The sequence below is a fragment of the Clavelina lepadiformis genome, chromosome 4 (genome assembly GCF_947623445.1).
Source record: "Clavelina lepadiformis chromosome 4, kaClaLepa1.1, whole genome shotgun sequence".
NCBI classification, from domain to species: domain Eukaryota; kingdom Metazoa; phylum Chordata; class Ascidiacea; order Aplousobranchia; family Clavelinidae; genus Clavelina; species Clavelina lepadiformis.
In genome coordinates, this window is record NC_135243.1 from 20394063 (window position 1) to 20414413 (window position 20351).

Consider the following 20351-nt stretch of genomic DNA (forward strand, 5'->3'; position numbering starts at 1 on the left):
ATTTGCTGACCATAACTATGTTTGACTTTTTCCCTGATTCATTTTATCAGGTTTTCACGTGGTTATATCATAATGATGGACAAGTAATATGAATTTTTGAGTTTTAAGTTAATCAGTCTTTATACAGTACATGAAGCTTATAGCCTACCCTATATATTACCTTGTAATACTGCAGCCTATATTTCCTTGGCATGAGCATATAAGCACATACAAAGCCATTGTAGTTTCTATTGCTTATATAAATTATAATTAGTACATATACATATATAATAAGCTATGGATTATTTATTATATCATAATGGTCTGTGTGAAAGCTGTTACGGTATAGTGTTTTGTCGCGGTTGTTATTTAACAACTATATATAGACACATATATAACTTATAAGCTATATAAGTATAATGTTGATCATTATCATTTGCATGTTTTTATTTTCTGCGAGCCTAAGCTCTGGTCAGGACTATGCTACATGCACTGTCCCAGATACCACCATCATCAACCAACTGTTAAGTAAGTTTTTCTTTGCTAAAGTTTATAACTGTTACACAAAATATCTTAAGTATTAAAAAAATTATTACTGAAGTTGTTGTCAAAATCAGTTTTATACAGGTTATACAATAGCTTACATATAAATAAACGAAGATAGAACATAGGCCTGATGAAAGTTTAGCTAATCGTAGTTTTCGACTGTATAGGGAGCATGCTTTAAAAAACTTTTATAAATCATTTGATTTTATCATAAACGCTGGAATTTGCCCGAAGATACCTATTGTATGATCTGATGACTCATTCGTCAAATATAAGAAACGTTTAGGTGGTTAAAGATAAATCGACGAAATGCGCAAGCAAATAAGTTTGGATTCGAGTTTCTATCCTTACCTTCATCAAAATTTTCAGAAAATTAGAAATAAAAATTTCAAAAAATAGTCATAGTATTGATTGTCAATTTAATTATGATTGCATAACCTTAGAATTTCCATAAAAAACATTCCTTTACAGCTCACAAACGTTACCAGGATAACACATAACACAGCAATGACGTCTTTATACACACCCTGGTGCTTGCCTAGAAATTTCTTAATAGAAACGATAAAACTCTTCAACAAACTGCACTGTTTCTGTAATAGAGAGCGCACCGTTGTGAATTGATAAGTGTAGAGGTTGGCCTATAATGCATCGTCTCTGCACCCGGAAGAGGAGCAACGATCAGCGCAAGTCCTAAGAGTAGCATTCGTCTCTTTACAAACTTCCTTTACAACCACAATTTTCTTGCGTGTTGATTTTCAAAAATCCACAGTACGAGTTGTTTTTCCTCAAACCAAGGCTTTTCGTTGTGCTCCTGTTTTGGGTATCTTTCGCGATCTGTTTGCAAGGCGCTCTTCTTGGACTTTTTCTTTTAAAACTAGTAGCAGATTTTCTTATTGTATTATTAAGACGAAGTCGTGATCTTTCCGCATTCTCCCACCGTAGTCTTGAAGCTTTTGTGATTCTTTTAACAGCTTTCTGCAATTCACTTGCTTTTCGGCAGCACTTAATGTCATTTCGTTTATCAGAGTTGTCAAAATGTGCTACTAGGAGAGCATATGTAGAACACCGGATTGTAAACATAAATCAATAATCAGCCATTGCACGTATGAATACGACAATATGTTACATTTTAAGGTGTTTTGAAGAAGCTTTTGAGGAGTAAAAACCCAGAAATTCTGCGCGTTTTGGGCGGGGTGGGCAAACGCAGGAAATTTTGACTTAACTTTCAAAAACTTGCCCTTCAAGGCAATTATCCTAAAAGTACACCACCGTAGCTGTTTTTCTACATCGTGTCAGAAGACACTTTTACTCATCAACATTACTGCCTCTTAATAACAAATTTAAAACGTTGTCTTGATTGTCTTCATCTTGATTCTTGATTATACTAACGCTTTTGCCTGATTATTATACCTGTTGCTACCGTAGCTGTATTACTCTTTCCAGTTGTGTTTTCGCCTTTGAAGTCGTAACAATCTATCAAGTGTTTAATGATAAAATCACACATACAGCTGCAACTTGCAATGTTTTGCTATGCTACTGATAAACATTCTGCTAATCTCATATCGGTCCTTCTCACGTTACCGGTATCCAAACTGTGCATTTAACCGGCATGGTTTTGCGCGCCAGAGTTGCAATCGCTATTGTTACTTAAATCTAATGACGGAATGTATTCACTTTACCCCACAAGCGCTGTATTGAATTGAAAGTCATTGCATGCAAAAGGCATCGAGCCATACCACAAACTTCTGTGCAACTCAATAAATTATTACACGTGAAAAATAATAATTTAAGTAACTTTTTTACAATGCCTTACTGGCCATCTGATACCTAAGATAGTGATTCTATGCATTAACGAATTTTCCACTACATGTTCATTCAAAATAGCATACATGCAGAGCACAATTATCATTCACTATAAACATATTTTATGTCTTATATATCAATAAATTTAATACTTTATTGGGTTTGCAGGCATCATTGTTAAAATATAGAGTAAAAGAAAATTTTTCATGAACCTTTGAGGTGAGGTTGTCTGCAATCCCACATATACCTTTGAGATGCGCATCTGGTTTCACTGCAAATTGTGGATAAATGTTATTTTGATGGCGTAACTACACTATGGCTACCTTAAGCAGTTGCCTAAGAACCCATGATAAATAGCACACCAGGCCTTTTAGTTGTGTCAAGGCAATACAAAAGAACGGCTTTGGTTTGAAAACGTCAGTGATGTCACATTGAATTGAATAAAAGAAAAATTTCCTTTCAGGGACACACCACAGAAAGTTGCCTAAGGGCCCATGTGTGCCTTGTTATCTTCCTGAGTTGTTTACCAAATTGTAAATGAATAACTTGCAATTTGTTGTAAAACTCTCAAATTATTTTTGTAGCGATTAAAAGGATTTTGCATTACAGGACGAGTGGTCGCCGTTGAGCAAGCCTTGCAAAGAAACGTAACAGGTGACATAAATTTACATAATTGGCAAACTTTATCTAGATTTACAGTATATGGCTCAATTTGATATATGTGAAAGCATGAGATTTTCTAAGTGGCCAGTATAGGGATGTGCCCAATTAAATTTTTGCAATACTCCCGAATCAAAATTTTGCCATATATTTCACAAAAACTAAGAAATCAACAGCAAAAAATTTTTGATTGCATGATCGATCGTAATGACAGTCAAATGTTTGGGGTAGATCTTAGTTACGCTAATTTGTATAAACAAAAATAGATTTATTTTATTTAAAAACAAAATGTTAATTTAGGCATACGGATGTTGCTCAAAAGATATAGCTTTACAAAACGACTTGAGAAAAGTTAGCAGATTTCGGTTTCGCACGAATATCAAAAGCACTGATATTCTCACAAATACGTATCTTTCTGAATTTGGCACATCCTTGGTGGCCAACTGAACGAGCTTTGATTTACAGCTCTCTACCGGAGGCCAGCGGTTAAATAAATTTAAATCAAACTTCAAAATAATATTTCTTGCTTTTCGGCTCTTGTTTTAATTTTCTTCGCCAATTTTACAGAACGAGTTGCGTCGTTGGAAATGCAGCTTCATGATACGATTTCAAGTAAGCACGTTATTATGGTTTAATGCTATAATGCTAATGTTATAACGCTAATTAAAGATGTATGGAAGGTCATATTTGACCAAAGTGAGATTCATTCTAAATAAAATAGAATTTTCTCGCATACGTCATACGTATTCACTAATCATTCCGTGTGCTTAAGAAAAGTCATTTTAAAAAACTATTACGCAATGTAATAAACGTAATAAAATAAGCTTTAGCCTACTTGAAATTTAACATAAAATCTAAACGCAACATATCGTGCTGTATAGCTTAACCTAATTATTGAGGTAATCTAGCTAATTAGTCATGTAAATTTACCGTCGTAGGCTGATTTTTGTTTTTAATACTGCAACAAGTATACATTATAGCTTAATTGATCAAACTAAAATCCGCGTTTTATCCAACTGAGTAGACCCACTAGTGATGTATGCTGTACAATTACATCAAGTGACGATTTTTCTTTTGCTCACTGTGGTCTCACATAAGAACTAACAAAGTTAGCAATTAATTGATGTGGTTCTATTGCATCGTGATAATAAATTATTGCAACTGAAAAATTTTTTTTAGAACTAAATGACCTTACCGCGGAAAAAAATTCGTTGACGACGTTGTTGGATGCGATGAAAGAGGATTTGGAAAGAGTTTCTGGAAAACAACAGGCAGCTCTTAATCGAGGTTGTATTAACACATATTAACAACAGCTGATTTTTGTTAAATCAATTTTGTCCTTAAAACCCATGCCACAATCTCGTGATTTAAGGAAAAACTTGCCTAAATCTTAACTTTTTCAACCCAGAACTGTTGTTTAGTTTACAAATAATGATTTTTTAACAAACCAAACGTGAAGTATTTCATTGTACACTGTAAGTCCCTTAGCAGCTTACCTTCTAACCTCGGGCCTCATTAGTCTACCTTGCAAATGCTTTTGATAAATGAAGTCTTTGGCAATTTATATCCCAGAACGAGCATTGCATGATCCTGACTGGCATACACCTTTCAACGGTTACCAGTACAGGCTGACACCATTGACGCAGAGCTGGCAAGCAAGTCGAACCGTATGCCAAGACATGGATAGCGATCTAGCAGTAATCGGTGTCCAAAATCCAACCACGCGAAGGTTCATGTGTTTAATTATAGCAGAAAAAGAGCAACATTTAAGTCATATGGTTATCCAAATTTAGCTGTAGGCTGACCTTTTGCAGCCTACCGAATTTGATGAAAAACATCTGCCACGTTTCAGATCGCTGGCCAATACTCTAGGCCTGGAGAACACGTGGATTGGGCTAAATGATTTGTCACGAGAGGGCGCGTGGGAATGGATCGATGGCACGAAAACCACCCACGATAACACGCAGTGGTTTCCTGGCGAACCGAGCAACAGTGGAAATCAAGATTGTGGCGAAATTTGGGGTCACAATTTCCAATACAAAACTAACGACGATGATTGCACAAAGTTGCAGAAGGGTCTCTGTGAAAGAAGGTTGTTGCCACCAAAGTAAAACCATAGACAAAGCCAAGATGTGTGTATTGTGTAAGTACAGTATAAGTTGGAGAATACCGTACTTACAATCTATCAATCGGACATTTCAACTAAACTGTACAGCTTGTCAAGATCGGAAACTCAAGGTAAAAGAAAGTCTACAAATCCGTAACCTTCAACCGTTGTTCAAAGTATAAACATCTCTACCTACATCTATTACGATATTCTCTATCTCAACTTCTGTTTAACATTTATAAACTGTAAACGTAATTGCTTTTCCATTGCACTGATAAGGACTGTTTTATCGACCAAAACGTCTGATTAATGAATATGTTTTATGCTGTCTTGGCTCTATTTTTTATTCAGCATGTGTAAGAATTATTTTACAGATAAAAATCGTATTTGGTGACTATAGACATTCAACAAAACCGCAAACCTTTGCAAAAATCAGATAAAAGTTTTGTATTTAAATCACATCTGTAGCCTACTATTTTTTTATTTTGATACTGTATGTTCGTTTTTAATAGTAGAAATGAGAAAGTTTGCGGTCTCCAAAATAGCCTAGCCTACATAAACTACAATTGTGTAGCTTTCCGTGTATAAAGAAATGCAGGCTTTTCAGGTTTTACTGTGTTTTTGATTTGGTCAAATATAACAAATAAGCAAATCAAAAAGGTAAAGTAAAAAAGTTTTTGTACTCTTTGTGCAACAAAATCTATAAATTTTTGATAACCTCAGCTATAAATAATTTCTAAAGTAAGCGAAAATTTTTTAATTTACCATTAAACTGGAAAAATGCTTATGAATACTACAATTAATTCAGAGGAGATACAAAAACTATTTATGTGAGATTATCGAAATGAGTGAGTGAAAGTGATTGACTTTATTTCGATGTATGGTTGCGCGTATGCAATTTTTGCTGTATTCAACTACTCATGTACAGATGACGTCATAATCATCACCGTTTGCCCTTTTTTGGTCACGCTGCGGGGATCTCCCCGAAATCCATTGAAGACCAAGGAGAAAGTCAGGTAGCTTGTGACAGAGTAGGCCAGACAAGCGACAAGGGTGGTGATTTAACAAGCCGAAGTCTGACTGTGTGGGTTGTCAACCTTTTGACGAGTTTGTTTACCGACTACAACTTTCACGCATTCACGGAACAGAAGATGGGCGTAACGATCTGAAATGGAAGCTTTGCCCTTGTTTACTAGTTGCCGTTTATTGCATAGTTTCTAATTTACCAGGATTACTTTAGCGCATGAAACTGCCGTGACCAATTTTGAACGCACATAAATTTTAAATGCTAGCGTTTATAGGAATCTGTAAGTAAAACTTTAAAAAGGTAATATTGGACAAATTTGCTACAAACATCATGCATGTAAGCATGTCTACGAGACGAGTAGCCAACATGGTACACGCTAGTCTGTTGTTAGTCGATACGCCAGACCGTTCTCAGACAAATGGAAATGAGATTTGCCTGGGCTAAACTATAGCAGGAAGAAAAACACAAAAACAGCTTGTAAAAAACAACAAATGTAGTGTTTTAGGTTTAGACCTTGAAAAGAAATATTCGAAAGTGGGTCAATCAGACAGCCCTTTAAACAAGAAAGTTTGCAAAATATTGCAATGAAGAAAAAATATACCTTCATCTAAAAATGTCTTTGGGTATATACTTATTTTAGTATAAAAAAGGTTTAAGTAATCAAAATTATTTGCAATGTTATGTATTATATGAAATATACTGACACTTGCATGCATATGTAAAAATTTGTGGTATTGCCCTGTCTGCCTTTGCCTTTTGGGAAGTTTGCTTCCAGTGCAGCGGATGAATACCCAAGTTGTTTCACCGGGAAAATTGTACGTTTGAAGTTTCTTCTTAATTTAATAGCCTCGATTTAAATCTAAATCTATCTCCGATTAAACGCTAAGAAAGTAACTAAAATGAATTTTATGCGTACAAATTTCCCAATCTCAGTAATCTCTACCTATATCTTTAACAACAGGCTACATAACGTATTGACCCACTTAAGATGAAATAATCACTTTCTAAATTTAATGCTAAAAGTTATGCCTTGCCAATATAGCCATTATGTCTATAACATAAACTTTGAAGCTAATAATAGCACTTCTGCACCAATCGAAGAAACCAAATCATACAGATTTTCCAGTAGAGTGATATGCGGCATGTTAACGCAATAGGTCTATGCCTGCAGTGCAATATAAGCTGAAAAACCAAATAAGCAACATATAGGTATCTTCAGAGTCCAGACTGGAAAGCATTGTACTTTTTGACAAGATCTCGTAGGTGCAGGATGGCCAAAATCAGGGTGACTCGGAGCAGGAAAAAATCGAGTTGCAAACGCACCAGGTGTGTTTTGCAATCTGGTAGGCGAAACTCAGAGCCTGTAGGCTCCGTTTTCTGGAGTTAAATATGAAACGTTCAAGTGCAGCAAGCACAGTCTTCAAAAATCTTGAAGGTGCAGTTGCTATGCTGTCAAGTCTATACTTCAGAATGCACACATGTTTTTTTCCTCAAGTGCATGTTTTATTTAAGATGCTTGACGTGCAAAATATGTGTATCATTGTTCATGTACAGTATGCTGAATCCACATGCTAACACCATTTCTTGATTGTTTCAACACATTTTGTGTTGAGGCCGCATGTTCTGAACATAAATTTTGAACCTTGCAAGTTCAAAGTAATTTTGCATGGATATAATATATCTTCCATAGGCTATACCACAAAGATAGGTTATAATACATCTCAGTAGAAAGTGTGGCACATAAAAGAATTTCTCAGTGTGCATGCCTATTTTTTATGTTTTTGCTGGTTTATAATAAACAAATACGTCAAATTTGTTGTTTGAATGGATTATGCCAAAATTTGCAGCTCTGCACATAATCTGATTCCTCGTCAAAAAATACCACATCTTCAATTTTGGGTCATTGCCAACAGAGTCAGCTATTTCTAAACAATTTATGATTGTGCGATAAAATAGGAATTGAAGTTTTGACTTGTTAGGTTACAAATTTATGCTATATGTTGTGATACATCTTAATGAGCTGCATCAATTCCAGAATGGACAGTTTGCTATTTTGTTGGAAGAAATCCCCACGCAACAAGACCAAAAATATCGATTACACACCCAAATTGTTTAGAAAAATGATGTCTGCACATACACAACTTCATTTCTTTTGCAAAAGAATTGTGCAGATAGGTTTTTGTCCTCATTATGTATGAGGTAAATGACCTACGTTTGGGAACGTATTTCTAAGAAATGTGCCTAAAGAAGTCGACGGATTTTTCCTACCCCATGCACTTAGCAAACTTTCCAATCTGGCATCAATTCATACAAAGCTTGAGATTTGATATTTTATAAATTTTTGTCATTTCTTTTACGTTACTATAAAAGCAATCTTTCCCTTCCACATTTTGTTCAATTCTGCCACTCAATATGTTTTTTTATTTTGCAGAGTATTTACTTTAACCAGCATGACAATTCACAAGTCAATAAAGTGGTTATCGAGTAAAAGCTGGACAGTCTATTTCTTTTTTCTGTTATGTATTACAAAACGTGTTCTTGGATTTAACTTAGATGTCGAATTTGCAACCTTTTTTAAAGCACCACAGCTGGGCTCAAGATTTGGATATGATGTCGATCTTTATGGAGGTTCATCAAAGTCCTGGTAAGTTATGATATCGGCATTGATCAGTAATAGCTTAAAATGATATAGTTACCATGGTTACTGATTTCCAGTTATCCACGCAAGTTCATTAGGCGTTAATGATCACCACTCAGTCCTAATTTTTGTTAGAGAAGCAGTCTACAGTTAAATTTTATTAGTCAACCACTCCATGTCTGTAGCGAAGTGGACGTGTTAGTGGATTTTGCACTGAAATATGACTTTGCACTGAAGTATGCATACGCATTCTTGTCTTGACTGTGTTGCTTGTATAGCCTAGACTAGTATATAAAGTTTGTTTATGTGATCCTGTTGTAATTGAGACATGCAGAATGCTCTATGATAAATGCTTGTCTTAATGCAACTCTTGAAATTTTGTAAATATACCGTCAGACCTTGCTAACCCGCGCCCTTAAGAATCGGAATCCTTGTTATCTGACACAAAACTGCCAGGAACGGATTTCTCCTATGTATTTTATCACTTTAATCCAAAAACCCCTTTGTCTGACTCCGACACAAAAGTTTTGGAACGAATGTGCTAAATAAATAGCAATAAAATCCGATTAACCGGATTATTAAGAGTGAAGAGAAAATGATTCATGATTATCCTAGATACAGTAATTAGTTGACAAACACAATAGCCGATTGTCTACGCATAATAATGTTGCAGTTTCACTCTTTAAACTCCTACGCACAATAGTTAATGGAAACATTAGCTGATTATCGTCTTTAATACAGCAGTTCTGGGGTTCCACACTGGGTTGGATCATACAAAAAATATAATTTTATTTTAGTTGTTGTCCAGCCAGAAACTCAGTAAGTATGTATGAGTATGGTGCATGCTGCTTTTTGAACACGGTGCTGCATTTGCAAGATTGATTGATTTTTTGCTTTCCGATAATCCGGATACACCGCTAAACCGACATTTTATGACGAAACCAAGTGGTCTGGATTTAAGAGGTCTGACTGCATACTATTTTGAATTTTATACTAGAAGATGGGGGAATTGTTTTTTCTGAAACGGTTTTCTATCTATTACACATATTAAAACCATTTAAAAAGTTAAAAAGTGTTGAAAAATATTGAATTGATGCTGCAGATTCATTTGCAGTATGCATATGCTATGCACTACATGCAAGCAATCGCTAAAGTACAATCTCTTGGATGCTTATGGAGTAGCTGCAATTAATTGGACTTAACAATTGCTAGTTAAAAAGTTTGCAAGTTTTTTCTGTAATAATGGATTAATGGCTGTGTTTGGTGGGGTTCAACAGGTTGTTTTGTGCCAACTTTGTTGCGGTTGTGGTCTATATATTCCATGCCGTGTTGAAGTGGTCGTGATAACGGGGATCCACTGTATAAGCTTTTCAAATTGACGATTTTCTTGATCAGGCCTTAGAATTAAACTTAAACTGAGCAAACCAGTAAACCAAGTTAAAATTGAAGACCAAGGAAAAAAGGCCATAATAGATTCTAGCTATACATATATACTGTATATTTAATATACATACAAAGGGTTAAGTCGAGTTTGCTTCCATAACTAAACATGTGATAAATAATGTGAGCTAACATAAACATTTCTAGATATAGCTTGTTTAAGTAACTCTAAATATAGTTTATCTCATATTCGTATGTTTTTATTTTAGGATTGTGGTCGGTGCACCAAATGCGAATACAAATGGTGATGTGTATAGATGCATCTACAACCCTGCCGTGAATGTCACTTCTTGTGACTTAGTTCCAATTTCCAAAGGTACTTACAACTTTCAGAAGAAAACGTGTTTTTTCGTATTTGATGATTTAAAAATTGCTTTAAATGTTGGTTGTTATTTATCAACTTTTATTTCGTATTTTGCTCTTACTTTTTCTGAAAGTTTAATATATTTGCAGTGTCTTCAACAAATGAAGTAAAACAAAGACTAGGATCCACAGTGTCAATTGGAAAGAACAGGAACTTACTGGTGATTAGTTAATGTCCAGGCCTATTTTCTACACCCAAATGTTTTAGATTTCAATGCAAATTTGCCATTTGCTCCTTTTTTTAGACATGCGCACCAAACTACGCCCACACAAGCAAGGGTGTGCGGGCTACATTTTATGACCTGATCGGAGTCTGTTACCTCGTGCAAGACTTCGCCAAACCTAAAACATCAACATATCGTTACACACCCTGTCTAGATCAATATGGCTCCCATTATGGTGATTCTCACAGTTTTTGTCAGGCGGGCTTTAGCGCATCATTTACAAAGGTATGCAATTATATACTTTCTCATTTTGACACCCTTTGAAGCCTATTTTGAACAATAAAAGGTGCTTGAAGTGCAGTAGATGTAGACCTCATATGTTGTGGATCGGTTGGGTTTAGCAACATTTATCTGTTATATATAACGTGATATCTGTTAGTATTACGTATATCTGTGTCACAAAAGTATAAGCACTGAATAAAATAAAACTGTATGTATAGGAGAGACTGTATGCAAAAATGCATACACATAACTGTTTAAAAGCAAGAAATTGTATCATTGTTTTCAAGCTTAAATAAAACTTATACTTGAGAATTCAAACGTCTTGAGTCTAAAGTGCTGAAATTCTAGAAACTAGGCTTTTATTGTTCATGTCTGCATGCCATAATTTATTGCTTTTTGGTTAAATAATAATTGTGTAATGACAAATTATGACATGATTATCCAATTGTCATGTTTACATAACAATTATGCACATAATGTAGGTTTATATTTTCATGTGTAGATGTATATAGCCAATTACATACTTATTACCTACTACTGTACAGATGATATTATATTTTTCATTACATACCGGTATTTTTGGTGTATGTATGTACTGAAATGGTTGTTTCCAACTAGATTTAGGTCACACAGGACTCTCTTCCAGATTTATGGGACTTCCAAGTGTATGTCTATTCGAGTTTTTGCTTTTTTACGTTTTTTGTTTATTTGGACTGTTTATAGGGTTTGCGTGCGCTGAATTCTCAGTCCTTTCAAAAAATGTACATGAGTGCGCAACCATGGATTATTTGCATGCATCCAATAGTGCTACAATCGGTCGATAACTACAAGCCACGAGATTTTATTTGTTATGCAAACCATAAATTTCCATGTCTAATAATTTTTTACTACCTTTACTTGTTTCTCTAAATTAATAAAACATGTTTGTTAAGTACTGTCTCCCAAACCTGTTTGTACATAAAAACAAACTCTAAAGATTTTCTTGTGTGTTAATATGACCAGGAACCTATTTGTTGAAATTCTTTGTGGAAAATCGAGATGTTACCACTGGTTTATTTTTTTCTGCCTGCTTGCAATTTTTGAAATTTTGCTTTTTTCATATTTTTTTTTATTATTTCAAGTTTGTTTTTTTGTGACTGGTTTATTTTCTTCATTTGGGTTTGTGCTAATTGTTCAACAATAATGACAATTGTATAATTAATTTTCTTTTTGATGTTTGTACATTCAGGGAAATTAAGATATATATAATTTTTTTTTCACAATTTTGAAAACCATGTAATTTTATATACATCCAATATGAGTAGGTAGCGGTAATACTTATATTTTTCTAATACATTATCGATTCTTTCATTGTCTTACTTGTACAGGATCGACAGAAAATATTACTTGGAGCTGTTGGTTCCTATTACAACCAAGGATCTTTGATACTGATTGATCGAATTTATCAAAACATATCAAGTTTAACTGTGACCACATACACTGACGAGTTTAAGGTTACTAAACCACCAGATTTTCCTGGAGAACTTGCTGATTATTACAGGCAAACATATGATGTGAATTACATGGGTAAGAAACGAAGTTAAAAATGCTAAATCTCAATTATAAGCTGATCGGTTGAGCATAAATGTGTGTGTAGTCAGTATTGCAATACATTGTGATTGTGAGCACGAGTTTATACGGTAGTGTGATACATTGATTGGTACTGGCGCAACAGCAGCACACACATCGCACAACATCTTGAACATGTAAAAATTCATAATGACACAGCTCTAAGAAATCCTATTGTTTTTGCATTAAGAGGGTTTCACTGGTTTTATGTTACCATGACATAATGTATAAGCTCTATTACTACCTCAGAATTAGATAACTTGCCAACAAGAACTGTGTACTGCGTAATACCATGTTTTGTTAGCATTTAATTAATTATCTTTAAATACTAATGACAGGTTACTCAGTGGCAATTGGTGCTACAGGAAGCAATCTTCCTTTGATTGTCACAAGTGCACCTCGTAGGTTTGGTTACAACCTGCTTGGAGCTGTTACTATTTATGATGACAAGTTAAAGACGGCTTTGGTTAACTTAACCGGTGAACAGGTACAAGTCATATGCTTGCTACGTAAATGAAATATAATGTATTGGGATGATGGTTGTTAATGTTTGGTACTTATCACGTTGTGGTTAAGATCTTCTTTGAATTTTAGATTGGCGAATATTTCGGAGAAGGGCTGGCTGTAGTTGATGTTAATGGAGACAATCTTGATGATGTCATAGTTGGGTCTCCCTTGTATACTGATTTTTCCAGAAAAGAACCAGAAATCGGCAGGATTTACATTTACTATCAACAAGCTGGTAAAACGGCGTCATCAGTTTTGTTTTTTCTGCATAAACCCCTTTTCATTTCGGTTATGTCAATAAGATTTGATGAGTGTGCAAAAATAATTCTTTGGTTGACTTGACCTTTAACAAACAAACTTATGAATGGTTTCTCAAAATGCCACAACAATTCGAACCACATATTAAGAATCCTGACTAAAATTACGCAATAGTAGTAATATTTTGCAGTTTTTTTACAACTATTACCAACACTAACCTAAGCTCTCAACTGTCAGAATTACTAATGAATTTGCAAAGCCTTCTTTTGTGTTGTGGATATTCCAGCATATACATACTTTCATGCCTCATTTAATATTCTTTTTCCATGCAGGTGTCAATCAATCAAATACAGACAGACACATTTTGTTCTCCGATCCCACAATTATCAATGGCAATGTTTCTATGGGTAGATTCGGCCAGGCCATCACTTCACTCACAGATATTAATAATGACGGATACCAAGGTATTGTATTACTGTTAGCACCTAAACTACAAGTGTCAGCTACAGTTAATGTATTTCATACTTCGATGTTACTTAGCCTTCCTTTGGACCTGGTCATGTAAGGCCTGATCACGCTATTCACTTTGCATCGTTGATGCTTCATGTTTGTGAATTTTTTATCATCTCAGCTAAGTTTTATTTTATATCCATTGACATAATCCTTACAACTCATCCATCGTGTCAAAACAGGCCTACATGCAGGCCCTAAATGTCATGCGGTAGCTAGTGTTTTGTAACATGCGATTCTACTACAATTGCCAGATATTCTTGTGTCTGCACCATACGAAACCAGCAACACCAATGACGCAGATGAAAACCAGTATGGAGCTCTGTATGTATTCAATGGGGGGGCAGAAGGTATCCACGAAAACCCATCTCAAGTAATTCATGGGAATGACTTGGAAAAGACAATTAACTTTGACCCTACCCAGCATATCAGGGGCTTGGGATATTCTATGAAAGGGGGCAAAGATATGGATGGCAATGGTTATCCCGATATAGTAGTTGGAGCATATTTATCAGACCAAGCAATTGTCATAAGGTTTGTGAAAATACTGGGTCTTTAAAATAGGATGATCGTATATTTTGTTGTATTATATTCTCGTTTTTTGTTATATTCCAATGATTAAATTTTATTAGTTTAAAATATTGTTTCCTTTTTTTGATGTTATTTTATTACTGGTATGTTAAGTTGTTATGGTAAGTAGTATGTACTAGTTTTTCTGGGAAAAATTTCATGAAAAACAACTTACACTAAATATAACGTCAGTAAATATAATACTAGAGCAATATGACCTAATGCAGGCAATACATCATGAGTGCAGTACAGACACCGATTCTGTTCTGCCTATTTTAGGAGCCGCCCTGTAGTTAAGTTGGTTGCTACAAGTGAAATCTTGCCGCGCAAAGTGGATCTAGAAACTCTTTCATGCACTTTGCCAGACAAAACAAAAGCAGCTTGTTATGAAGTCAAGACTTGTTTCTCGTACACGGGGAAAAACCTTCCTTCTTCTGTCCGTGAGTTATTGATTTTTATAATTGCAATCTAGTGTGCATGAAGTTAATGGCTACTGGCAATTTTTCCAAAAATTATTACTGATACCTAAACTTAACCAGGTATATCGTATTCATACGATGTTGACTCTGGGATGAGAGAAGAAGATAAACGATCCTATTTGCTTGATCTCGAATATCGCAACATCACTTTGGTGGCCGGCAATGAAAAGTGTGTGACAGAGACCGTATATGTAAAGGTGAGTGCTCTGGTTTACATGATTGGCTTCAACGCCATAAAATACAACCTGCAGATGCTTTTTTATTTCAAAAATTTTGAGTTTGTTGTCTTTTGATAAAAATAACCCTTGGCTTTATTGTTATATTCAATATCATATCGTTAGCACGTCGCCAATAAGTTTTAACCTTTACGAAATGTTTGTATGCAACCTCACATGTTTGAAATATTGTTTACGTTTGAGTATGCAAATTAACTAGTTTGCATATTGCATGTTTTTATACACACATTATAATCTGTTCCTTCTATTTTAAAGAGTCTTAGCATATTCTTTGTTGTTTTATGGTAGCGGACACTACGTGATAAACTGTCCCCGATAGAAGTGGAGGTGAGTTACTGGCTGCGCGAGACACATCAGCCTGTGGAGCCAGTTCTGGACACTCTATTGGGGACAAGTGTGACTACGACGGCGGAGATCTTCAAAGATTGTGGTGCTGATGAAGTGTGCATACCTGACTTGAAAGTAGCATCAGAAGTGTAAGAAATTTGTTAACTTAAATCTTACACAGTGCAGAATTCAGCTGACAAATTATATGCTAGCTATACGGTCATATTCTGAAGTCTGAACGTTTACAAATGTTTGTGTCTATTTTAGGAGCCCCACAACGGCGTATGTGGGTGACTACACTGAAATTGTTATGACCGCCACAGCTTCTAACGATGCTGAAAACGCATACCAAGCTCTTTTGCTGGTACGCTACCCTCTTACATTTGCTTCATTTGTTGGCTTGGATGGAGACCAGGTATGTTGATGATTCCCATATTTGATGTTAAAGAATAGAAACCTTATATTGTGATGCGAATTATCCCATTGATTTGCAGATTGTTATTGATTCAGTCTTTTTAGAGATTTTAATTTTGGCAAAACTATTTTTTTTGTGTAAGGATTATTCCATTGTAGATGTAGCTATGTGGTTATCATCTAACCATGAAAATCTGCAAACGTTTTTCTTGTTAGAAAATTCTTAATTGCTTTATAATTCCATTTTGTCTTGGTACAAACAGGGTGCCCTGCCAAGCTGTCGTGACATAAATCAAACTGTGATTTGTGATATTGGTAATCCATTAAAAACAAATGCCCATGTTACTGTTAAGCTTAGATTTGGTATCAACGACCTTTTAGGAGACGTACCTACCTTGTCATTTCAGTAAGTTCTTGACACGTTGAATTTATCGCTAATTATTTATTATTCATTTTTTTTTATATATTAATATTATTATTTATATTTATTAAATTTATTATTTATTTATTTGCTTGTCTTTGATGAAGCGCTAGTAATAATTATATAATGGAGTGATGTTATGTATTTAGAACATTGGCTAATTGCACGAATGAAAACAGTTTCGTATCCAACACTGTCACCAGCCAGATAGACATCAAGGTGTATGCTAAAATGCAGATTTACAACGTTTCAGAGTAAGGCAGATTACATTAGCTTGCTAACTTCAACTCTCTTTTAAAAAGTTTTCCTGCATGCATAAATGCCAAACGTGCATAACGTAATATGCATTATGTTTGTGTCTGAAAAATTAATTGACCTTTTTAATCGCAGGCCTAGCACCATTTCTCTTAACAAAGTTTCGAATAAAACAAATTCAAAACTAGTTTCTCACTCTTACGAGGTAAGTTTAAACCCGTCCTTAAGTAGTTATGCTGTATGAGCCCACTTTTCCAAATATGGTGTTCTTTATATGAAGAACAGTGCATAATCACATTCCTTGAATAGCTTGAACTTAAGAATTTTGCCAGCATATCTCTTAATCTTTTAAATTGCTGGCCCTGCCTCCTGTACGTAGCTATAATGCCGCAGAATTAGTGTTTATATATAATTATAGTCTGCGATGGATTGATTATTCTGTACTCTACATATTTAGTTACTATTCGACGTAATTTAAAATTAAAGTGTGTCACATTCTTAAATAAAAAATTAGCATTGCGTTGAATAAGGCTAGATGTGTTATTCATAGAAAATACATTCATTTAAATGTTGTGTTTGAAATTAAGCCGTGTTTTTATCAGATAACCAACCTGGGTCCATCGACCATAGCAGAAGCTCGTATTTCCCTCTTATGGCCAATATTTTACAATGGAAAATATCTCTTTCCTCTCTATGACGTCATTTCGCAGGGAGACATTGAATGTGATTATACGGCCATCATCAATGCGAGCCAAGCATCCGAAGAAGGTATTCTTGTGCCTGAAGACAAATCTCCAGCCATTGAAGGAGGACAACTGGAGAATTTCTTTGTAAGGGTTAAGGGTTTTTTATAGTTAAACGTGATCCTTATTTTTGAAAATGTACCACAGCTGATTTACCACTACTAGATGCTTTAACTTTGACAGTAATTTACGCGTGATGTCGTCGTGCTTCCATGAATGTGTTTGTAAGGTCGTTGTAACGTGCATGCAATACATCATGTGGTTTAGAAAATTACTTTTATTTTATTTGCAAGATGACAAACTTTCCTAAAACCATAAATTCACCCTGTCATACCATTATGATTATGTCTTATCCAGAATTGCCGAACCGTTTCCGATTCCTGCTTTGAAATGAAATGTAAAGTTGGAAGAATGGAACCGAAAACCGATGTCTTAATTACCATGAAGGGAAATCTCTATCTCAATTCCTTCCTAGAAAGTGATTTGGATTCAGTTGTCACCTCCAGTTTGGTTTTTGACATCTTGAAGTACCCTTATGTTGTTACTGATGATAGCCCTAATCTTTTATCAGAGGTGAGCGAGTTTCATTTATTGACACATATATCGATGTATTCAAGAGTTTTTGTTGTTTGTTATGTGTTCTTCAATCTACGTGGATGGTTAAATCTTATTTACTACTGGGGAGAGTTTGAAGACTATTAGCGAAAGGTTATAGTAAACCATGGTTACTTACATGACCTATCTATAGCGACTTTGTGTATTGATAGAATATAAGTCAACCACCTTAGCTAATTGTGGTAGTTTTTGGCTAATATCACAATCTTGTGTATCGTGACATAACGTTACTCACCTGAGTAACACTTTTCAGTTTCCGTTTCTGTGTCTGTGTTAACCGGATAATGCAGTCGTGGAATCAAACATTTTCATAGGGTACTCAAACGTTTGACTTAAAAAAAAATATTTTGTTTAATCGAAAAGTAATCAGATCACTTTGTATCGTTCAACTAGGTGAGCACATATGCAGTCTATCCTCGGGTTGAAACCCAATCTTTACCATGGTGGATTGTGGCAGTCGCCGTCGCAGCTGGAGTTCTCTTCCTCTTAATCATTATCCTGGTAATGTGGAAGTGCGGATTTTTCAAACGAAAACGCACGACACAGACAGAGGAAGATAGAATACAGCAAGAAAAACTCTGTGAGGAACCAGATCCTATGCAAAAAGAAGTTGAAGAACGAATGAAATAATAGAAATTTTCGAATTGTACGGGGCGCACCGCAATTTCTGACAATTTTTATGAAGCTAAGTAAGATAGGTTGTATGTTCTTGACAATTTTTTAGAGTTAAATATCAAAGTGGATAAACTTACTTGTTAATATTTGGTCGGCACGCTAATACTTTTTCTCTTTGATTGTACTTTTGTTCCACTGCTTGAAAATCTACATGGGAAATTATAGTTTTGAGTTTGTACTATTCAATTAAACTTCCACGATGAATTTTTTGCAATGTTTTTGATTAAACATAGTTTTTTTTTAATGTCATTTGGCTTGATGTCATATTTGATGTTATACACTTTTAAATGATCACAGTAATTTTTGTTGGTTTTAATTGTTGAAAGCTGGTTTTATTTGTTATCACACAGTAGTAGCAACTTGTCAACAGACTACATTTTCTGGTAATGTGCAACTGTATAGTGTTAACTTTGTTGATATGGTTGTAGGCATGTTATCAAAGGGCTTTGCATACTAGAAATAAACTTAGCGTAAATGCATTTATGATTATTTCGATTGAAATATTTGCAACACAATTTGTACTGCAATAGTATCTTCAAAATAGTTCAATATGTATCTTACTGTTGCAACTAATTAGTTCTTACATAATTTCGGTAAAGTTTATCTAATAGGATATCACACTATAATGGAAATTGTTTACATTTCACAAAAATCGTCATATAGCTCCTAACTTACTTTCATTATAAGTGTAAATACTTTTGTTGAATTAACTGATAAGTTTTTAAAAACCCGCACAATGTGTATACATTTTAATGATTTTTTTTGATGCAGTAGAAGCACCTTTTTATAAAGCCAGATTGTGCAACATTTATGATTGAACAAATTTTAACTTTTATAATAATTACGTTTTTTATGATGTTCTCATTGTAAGTTTGCTCAATGTTTTGCTTAATGCCCTGTGAAATTGCTAGGTATCCTTACAAAAATGTATTAAAAAGAATTGTGAAATTGGTGTCGGCACGCTTTGGTTGGCAATTGCTTAAGTGTTTAGCAAGTGTAATTGATTATATATTTCAGTAGAAAATCATTTTTATTTTCACGATTAATTTTGTTTTTTACTGCGTAAAACGTATAAACGTTTTGGAATAATCGACTGTATTATTTGAAGTGGTAGTTAGTGTTTACGAGCCAGTCTATTTCATTTGCATTTTGTTCACAGACATTATTGGACTGCTTTTACTTTATCCACAGCTGTGATATTTTGTGGAACAGAATTTGCTGGTTGAACAAAAGCATTAATCCAAATGTTATGGTTGCTATTGTGCTGTTGATGTTGACTTATTGTTGTCCTGACTTCTTATTAAAACAAATAAATGATATTTGCAAACATGCTAATTACCAAACATTCCAGAAGGCTGTGTACTGTTTCCACTAATTACTGCAAAACGTTTGGATCTAATTTAGTCTGTTTACCACACTTTAGTTTTTTTGTAACTCTTGTACAAACTGCCATATTTGTGTATTCTGCTGGCTGCATGTGGTTATTGAGTGTTTTGTTTACTCATACAGTGTTTATACACGAATTGTGATAGAATATTTGCATTATTTTACCAACTTTATTTGTTGCTAATTACCGGTAGTATATCCTTTATAACTTGCTCACAAAGCTTTGCTGTTTTATAAATAAACAACATCACTGCATCTGTATTGCCAATTACAGTATTGCTTTCTTAACCAATGGCTTTAACCTGTTGGATAGGAACAGTGGTCGGTAGGACTACCTT

General features: G+C 34.6%; 2 protein-coding genes across 3 annotated transcripts; both read left to right on the plus strand.

Annotated features, from left to right (window-relative positions):
- On the plus strand, positions 1–6085 carry LOC143452843 (lectin BRA-3-like). The gene is made up of 6 exons (XM_076953975.1): positions 1–507; positions 2938–2982; positions 3556–3600; positions 4168–4275; positions 4561–4717; positions 4841–6085. The coding sequence occupies exons 1-6, from the start codon at positions 399–401 to the stop codon at positions 5097–5099; spliced, it is 723 nt and encodes a 240-aa protein (XP_076810090.1). The 5' UTR covers positions 1–398; the 3' UTR covers positions 5100–6085.
- Positions 6086–8438: 2353 nt separating this feature from the next.
- Positions 8439–20268, plus strand: LOC143452842 (integrin alpha-8-like). Of its 2 annotated transcripts, XM_076953973.1 has the most exons (19): positions 8439–8766; positions 10410–10516; positions 10654–10724; positions 10809–11012; positions 12377–12575; positions 12956–13104; positions 13212–13359; positions 13715–13846; positions 14147–14426; positions 14742–14902; positions 15002–15138; positions 15466–15653; positions 15772–15919; positions 16182–16324; positions 16489–16593; positions 16730–16799; positions 17197–17424; positions 17695–17910; positions 18346–20268. In XM_076953973.1, the coding sequence occupies exons 1-19, from the start codon at positions 8573–8575 to the stop codon at positions 18580–18582; spliced, it is 3117 nt and encodes a 1038-aa protein (XP_076810088.1). In that variant the 5' UTR covers positions 8439–8572; the 3' UTR covers positions 18583–20268. The 2 variants fall into 2 exon arrangements, with proteins under 2 accessions (XP_076810088.1, XP_076810089.1); XM_076953974.1 differs by lacking the exons at positions 8439–8766; positions 10410–10516; positions 10654–10724 and adding an exon at positions 11628–11674 and having other exon boundaries at positions 10872–11012.
- The last annotated feature ends 83 nt before the right edge of the window (positions 20269–20351 follow it).

Coding starts and splice junctions, on each gene's coding strand:
- LOC143452842 (XM_076953973.1), top strand. CDS start 8,573: ATGACAATTCACAAGTCAATAAAGTGGTTATCGAGTAAAAGCTGGACA. Junction 14,427..14,741: donor GACCAAGCAATTGTCATAAG/GTTTGTGAAAAT, acceptor TGCCTATTTTAG/GAGCCGCCCTGTAGTTAAGT. Junction 17,425..17,694: donor GACAACTGGAGAATTTCTTT/GTAAGGGTTAAG, acceptor TGTCTTATCCAG/AATTGCCGAACCGTTTCCGA.
- LOC143452843 (XM_076953975.1), top strand. CDS start 399: ATGTTGATCATTATCATTTGCATGTTTTTATTTTCTGCGAGCCTAAGC. Junction 508..2,937: donor CATCATCAACCAACTGTTAA/GTAAGTTTTTCT, acceptor TTTGCATTACAG/GACGAGTGGTCGCCGTTGAG. Junction 4,718..4,840: donor CAAAATCCAACCACGCGAAG/GTTCATGTGTTT, acceptor GCCACGTTTCAG/ATCGCTGGCCAATACTCTAG.